Source organism: Mirounga leonina, unplaced genomic scaffold (assembly GCF_011800145.1).
Source record: "Mirounga leonina isolate KUSES-001 unplaced genomic scaffold, KU_Mleo_1.0 Mir_153, whole genome shotgun sequence".
Lineage (NCBI taxonomy): Eukaryota > Metazoa > Chordata > Mammalia > Carnivora > Phocidae > Mirounga > Mirounga leonina.
In genome coordinates, this window is record NW_023270387.1 from 13,546,499 (window position 1) to 13,553,487 (window position 6,989).

The 6,989-nt window shown below is 55.4% G+C and overlaps 1 protein-coding gene across 1 annotated transcript in view; it reads right to left on the reverse strand.

Moving 5' to 3' along the window:
- Positions 1–1,140: 1,140 nt before the first annotated feature.
- The window catches only part of DSCAML1 (DS cell adhesion molecule like 1), a 321,326-nt gene continuing 315,477 nt past the window's right edge, over positions 1,141–6,989 (reverse strand). The window contains exons 26-31 of the mRNA XM_035008726.1: positions 5,374–5,404; positions 5,123–5,241; positions 4,687–4,839; positions 3,868–4,062; positions 3,129–3,440; positions 1,141–1,616 (exon numbers count right to left, since the gene is read on the reverse strand). Coding sequence (XP_034864617.1) covers positions 1,141–1,616; positions 3,129–3,440; positions 3,868–4,062; positions 4,687–4,839; positions 5,123–5,241; positions 5,374–5,404 — 1,286 coding nt within the window. The remainder of the gene's footprint in view (positions 1,617–3,128; positions 3,441–3,867; positions 4,063–4,686; positions 4,840–5,122; positions 5,242–5,373; positions 5,405–6,989) is intronic.

A 6,989-nucleotide genomic window follows, 5' to 3' on the forward strand; every position in this document is an offset into this window, starting at 1 on the left:
CCCGATTCTCTTTGGTGGAGCTCCATTTCCCTCCTCATGAGCCCCTTCCACGTCTCCAACCTCTGACGACCTCACTCCTGCTCTTTGGCCTCGTCTCACGCTAACAGCCTAGAACTTCAGGCCCGACCCCCAGGGTATATAGAATCTCTTCCTCCCCCTCCCATAACTTAAGGGCGCACGTGTGGTTTGCCTACATTTACTTCCCTGGTACACTGCGTCCTCCTGGAGGAGAGAAGCCGGCAGACACCTGCCCTCCCTCGCCCCCGGACCACGCTCCCCAGAGCTCTCCACAAGGTTGCTTCTATTTTATAGATCACGAAACTGGCCCAGAGGGGTTCAGGAGCTTGCTCAGATTCACACAGCTGGCCCCCTTTAGGCCCCGGCACCGATCTGAGAACAGGTGCTCAAGGATGCACGTTGGCTAATTGGAAGCCTTTAAACAAGTTTAACCTGCTGAGCCAAAGCCTGAACTTCTCAAAGTCTCTCCACAAGAGATGCACGGGCCGGTATAGGGGCCTTTCCTTCCTCCCTCCCTCCCCACTGGCCCTCGCCAGATGGGAAAAAAGCTACCGCGTAGAAACATAACCTTTATTGCACACGGCGCTGGGTTTTTTTTCATAGAAAAAGGTATTAACACATAAGCATCTGCAAATTGAAGCAACTCCTGGTTTTCTTGGAACAGTGAAATCGCATGCAGTGTCTCTGAGTTGGGATTTTGGTCTTTGTCAAAACCACCTAGATTGAAGGGAGGGTGAGTGAGTCGGAGGGAAAACTTGCTGAGTCTTTGTGCCTCTGTCTCAAAATAAGGTGAGAGAAATATATAGATATATAGCTTGTCGATGCGCTCCTATCTCCCTATATATGTATATATAGCTCTCCACGCGTATTTTGTGCGGTCAGGGGGTGGGGGTTGATTTGTACTGTCAAATTCTTTGTGCCCTGGCTTCATGGAGAAGAAAATAGTTTCATTTGTACAAAAGAGTTCTATGTACAAGCGTTCACAACTCGGGGGCTTTTCTTTTCGTTGTTGGTTGGTTTCTGTCAGTTAATATAAATAATGCAGGAAAACAGCCAAGTTGGTGTGTGAGGGCCGGAGGTGCAGACAGGTCCGAGCGTAGGGCTGCTTTTCTCGCTGTGCCCCTACACCAGGGTATAGGATTTGGAGTAGGCCCCTGCCCCCTGCTTCTGAGACCTCCCTACCCCCGATGTGCTCATCTCGAGAAGTGAGTCCCTGGAGCCCCCCATTTTGGTGTGTGGGCCCCCGGCCCGCGGAGGCTCGGTGCTGGGGGCCGGAGGGGCAGCGCTGGGGGCAGCTGGGGGCTCGGCAGGGGTGGGGCCGGGAGCTGGCGGGGCTGTGCCGGCTGGGGGTGCTGGCATGGCCAGAGTCCTCTGAGGTAAAGTGGCTGTGGCGGCGGCAGCAGGGCCCCCCGGGTGCGGGAGGCCCAGGGGCTTGCTGGCAGGGTCCAAGGTCAGGTGGCGAGCCTGGGTGTGGTAGGTTCGAGCCAGGTTCCGGACGGAAGCCTCTCGGGGTGGGACCACCGGACAGGGCTCACGGCCATCTGCCTTTCGGAAGAAGGCCTCCGACTTGGCGTACAGGGGCAGGTTACAGTAGTCACCTGGAATCAGAAGCAGAAAATGCTGGCGGCAGAGGCCTCTGGGCACCCGCTTGCTCACCCACCCCCTCCTCCCCGGTCTTGTCCCTGATCTGACCTAGGAGCCCCTCCACAGGCTCGGCAACGAAGCATCCAGAAGGGATCAGTTACTTGACCTCTCCGAGCCTGTTTCCTTATCTGGGAGAGGCAGCCCATCACACTTCCCGACGGGATTACTGGGAGCGGTGAGTGAGATAAAGTGAGCAAAGTGCGTCAACACGGTGGTTGGCACGGACAGTAGCTGCTCACTAAACCGATGGCTTCTCGCTGAATGGCCCCTACCGGCTGCTCAGCTTCAGCCGGTGGACAGCTCCATTTCGCAGCCCGACTTCCTGGGAGCGAGGGCTGTCAGAACAGTTTTCCTTACCCCGAGGAGGGAATGCTCGTCACTCCCCACATGGAGCCCCATTCTGCCTTCTGAGGACCCGCACAGCATGGGCCCCCGCCACCCCCACAGCAGCCTGCCAGATGTCTGGAGTCAGCTACCTTTCCCCATCCCTCTCTTGCTTTCCAGGCGGAGCGCTCCTGATTTCTTAAACCGCCTCCATATGACAGGCTCCCGGGACATCCATGTCCTGATCCCTCTGCTCTGTGAGCATCCCCACCTGTAAATGTGCCTCTAAGCTGTTGACCGTGCCAGGAACTTTCTCTACATGATCTCATTCAGTCCCCACAGACCCCTGGATAGCTTACTACCGGCCCACGGTTGGCAAGTGAGAAAACTGAGCTTCAGAGAGATTAAGTAATTTGCCCCAGTCCACCCAGGCAGAAGGGGCGGGGGCGTCATTCAGGGTGGCTGATCTCCAAAGTCCTTGTCCTTAGTTACCCTCGGCTCTTCTCTAGATGACCCCGAGCGCCCCCTGATTAGCATGGCCACTACGCGAGACCAGACCCCGCATGGTCTGACATGGTACGGTGTGGTCCCAGTGTCTGCTGATGGACCCCCATCCCCACGCCCTCAGTGTTCCTACAGCTGTCCCACCAACCCTGAAGGGCATATGCTCTGGCCAGGCCCCTGGCGTCAGACAGCCCCCAGTCAGGCGAGGTCACTGCCCACGGTGAGGTTTGGCCCCCGTGGATCAATGTTGAATGGCATTGAGACCAGTGGCCACTGGGCGGCAGAGCCCCGAAAGGCTGTCCCTCCATACTGGCGCAGCCTCAGAGTGAAGGGAATGATCGCTACGTACCGAGGGCCTGCTGCGCGCCAGGCCCCTGTAGCATTTCTGGTGCCAGCTACGACAGTGCGGAGGACATGCGGTCATTTGCATTTTACCACTGGAGAAAATGATGATCAGAGAGGCTAACTGACTTCCCAAGGCCACGGAGGTATTAAGAGGCTGAGCCAGGAATATGGATCCCGATCCGGACTCTCCCGGGTACTTGCTCTGCATTGCCCACACTGTCAAGGAGCCCTGCCAGGCTGGGGATGCCAGGGGAGGCAGGGGGAGGCAGGGGGGAGGCGGGCCGGGCACTCACTCTTGTTGGCCCGGTGCGGGATGGGCACTGCCACGTTCTTGCCTCGGTCGGCATCCTGGGGCTTGGGCGGGGAGGCGGTGAAGCGACAGATGCCGGGCTCCGAGGGTGTGCTCATGGACGTCATGCTGTCGGCGTTCTCGTTGGTGCCTGTGGTCATCTGGTCGGAGGAGCTGTCCGAGATGAAGCACTCGGTGATCTCGAACTTGGCATGCTGCAGCTGCTCCTCCAGCTTGGCGTGCTCATAGGCCCGGGCCAGCTCCTCATAGGTGGACGAGGCGCTCTCAGTGGACACCATGCTGTTCCGTCCTTTGTCTGGAGAGACAGAAGGCGCGGAGTGAAGAAGAAATGAGGGGGTTGTGGGGAGGAGGGGGCCTCGTTTACAAATGAGACCAGACTGAGCCATTCCCCTGCCCTTGAGCCTGGCAGTCCTCTCGGAAGACCCCACTCCCACCCTGGGAAGGCGGCTTTGGGGGCAGAAGCAGGGTCTTTGGCAAACAAAGCGCAGAACATCTTCCACTCTTGAAAACAAGACCCACCCCCTGGAACCCTGGGCTCTTTCTCCAACGAACATCACATGTATTCTGACATCTTTCGGGAGAGCAGAAGGAAATCCTTGACTAAGCAGAGCTCAGCGAGGTGACTGGTGCCTTGGACCCCATGAGCTGGTGGGTGGAGGTTGGGACAGGGGAGGGGGAGCTGCAGGAGAGAGAGCAGGATGCAGGCCCGGCCCCGGGCTCACCTGTGTCCTGGGACAGGCTGGCACTGTAGCTGTCACTCTCCGTGACAGTGACCCCGTGCTGGGACCCCACAGTGCGCCAGTCAGAGGCGAGGGTGCGGGCAGGGGTGGAGGCCTGGCACTTGGTCAGAGTCCACTGGCTCGAGTACCGGTTCCGGGTGCTGTGGGCTGCCTTCACACTCTTCCTGGACACTGGGTCTGCACAGAGAAAGCCAGAGCTGGCACCCCCATGGAGGGCACTCAGCCTCGGGCTCCTGGCATGTACCCGAAAGGCAGTGGGGAGCAAGGGAGGGGGCAGAGGCAGCCACAGAAGCACCCGGGGGGTGCTGAGCATCCTGCCTTTCCTGACCGCACAGCTGGCCCCCCAGGGGAAGAGCAACGGTGGTGAGGCGTGGGGGCAGTGGGGGGCCTCCTGGTCCTCCCCCCCACCCCATCTTTCCCTTCAGCTTGGGGAGGAATGTCAGCCCCTCTCCTGCTGCCTCCTGTGCATTCACTCCCTACAGCCCTTGATGCGTTCTACACTTATGTCCAGAGTCACAGTGCTAGAGGCAGAGGCCCTTGGAGAGCAAGAACTCCCAACCCTCTCTCAAAATGTCTAGGTAAGGACACGGACGCCCAGAGCGATAAAGTTGGCAATATACCCAAGGTCACAGCTAGGAAGTCTTCAGGCAAGGTCTGGAGACTAACTCCATTGCTCTTTCTGTTCTTCCATGCTGCTCTGAGCCTCTCCCCCCCCGCCCAATCTTTTTCCACCTGTGCTCCACGCTGTGCCCAGGTCACCCTGTTTGGGAGGAGGTCTGTCTCCCTGGGGACAAGGCATACTGGTGCCTGGCCGGATGTCAGACATGTCGATGAGGGGTCCCGTGCTCTGGATGAGGGCTGGGTGGTGCAAGGAGACACCAGTGCAGAAACTCTGTGGGTTGACAGCTTGGCTGAACTCAGCATCCGTCACGGGGATGGTGGCTTTGTCATCTCCTGGGGGAAGGAGGACAATGAGTACGAGTCCTTCTCTTTAGGCTTCCCAAATTTCTTTTTGTCTTTATCCAATGTTGAGATGCAGGAAGGACGGAATAATTCTTTCCATGAGACAGGCAGAAACTCAGCCCTCGAGAGAAGCTTCAGTGAGTTCCAAGGTTGCCGAGTGGGGATGGGGCCGCCGCTAGAACCCTGGGCACTGCTGTGAGGGCTGGTGGCTGCCCTTGGTGGGCTGTGGCCTGGGGAAGACGGGGACAGAGAGCTTGTGGCCCCTGTCACTCACCCAGCTGCTTGATGCCCTCCTTGTCCTCGATGAGCAGCTGGACTCTGGGGATGTCAATGTGTAGCCTCGGGCCCTGAGGTGGCCCCTTCACAGGGGTGTCAAAACTTCGGTTGTTCTTACTGTGGGGAGAAGGGCCAGAGGTGGTTGACTCAGCAGCCACAAGCGGCTGGGGCGGGGGGAGGGTTTTGCAGGACAGTGGGGTCTTAGAAGCCTGTCCTCTGCAGGGGAGGAAACAGCGATGTGGCACCTACCTTATCAACATTTCTGCCAGACTCTTTGCATCTGCAAAACAGTAGAGAGAGGGACTGGGTGAGAATGGAGTCTGAGAGGGATGAAAACTGGAAGAGGGATGAAAACTGGAAGAGGCATGGGGAACAAGGTGGGAGAACTCCCTAAACTGGGACCAGGGCTGGTCTCTTGGGGAGAAGAGGAAGAAATGAAAGGACCTCTAAAGTAGTCTAACATAGGATAAGGTCTGACGGCTCCTGATGCAAGATTTGGCTCAGGTCTGTTTTCCTTTCCTCAGATTTTTATCTAATAGGGAGGTCCTTCCCAGAGGAGAGGGTATATAAAGTGCTCCATCTGTTTCCTGAATTGGCTCTAATTAAACAAGACAACAGCATGGGTACCAGTGGAGGGTCTATCCTCAGTTATCTGCTGGGAAGAAAAGAGAGTGGAGGATGATGTAGAGGTGGTCAGTGGGCATCCCCAGATGACTATCAACCAAGACGCTTTATTTCTTCCTCTTGGGCACCTGTCCCCAAAAAGTCCATGGATGAATTTGGGGGTCCCTGCTTTGTCTCCAGAGGGGCCTTGAATAGGATCAGGATCTCAGGTTTGGAATCGACAAAGAGAGAGAGAGAGAGAGAGAGGGAAGCAAAGGACCTAGATAATCCATTAGACCTCTGATGAGAATGAGAATCATGAGAATGATCTGTCAGAATGAATCTAGCTGCACTGGGTATTTACCCCAAAGATACAAATGTAGGGATCCAAAGGGGTACATGCACCCCGATGTTTATCGCAGCAATGTCCACAACAGCCAAACTGTGGAAAGAGCCAAGGTGTCCATCGACAGATGAATGGATAAAGAAGATGTGGTATATATATACAATGGAATATTATGCAGCCATCAAAAGGAATGAGATCTTGCCATTTGCAACGACGTGGATGGAACTGGAGGGTGTTATGCTGAGCAAAATAAGTCAATCAGAGAAAGACATGTATCATAAGACCTCACTGATATGAGGAATTCTTAATCTCAGGAAACAAACTGAGGGTTGCTGGAGTGGGGGGCGGTGGGAGGGATAGGGTGGCTGGGTGATAGACATTGGGGAGGGTATGTGCTATGGTGAGTGCTGTGAATTGTTCAAGACTGTTGAACCACAGATCTGTACCTCTGAAACAAATAATGCAATATATGTTAAGAAAAAAAAAAAAAGAAGATAGCAGGAGGGGAAGAATGAAGGGGGGGAAATCGGAGGGGGAGATGAACCATGAGAGATGATGGACTCTGAAAAACAAACTGAAGGTTCTAGAGGGGAGGGGGGTGGGAGGATGGGTTAGCCTGGTGATGGGTATTGAGGAGGGCACATTCTGCATGGAGCACTGGGTGGTATGCACAAACAATGCATCATGGAACACTACATCAAAAACTAATGATGTATGGTGATTAACATAACAATAAAAATTTTTTAAAAAAGAATGAATCTAGCTGCATGTATGTATCCAACCATCGACTCACCCACTCATCCATCCATCCATCATTGATCCATTTACCTATCAATCTATTCATTTCTCCACCCACCCATCCAGTCTTTCATCCATCCATCCATCCATCCATCCATCCATCCATCCATCCATCCAT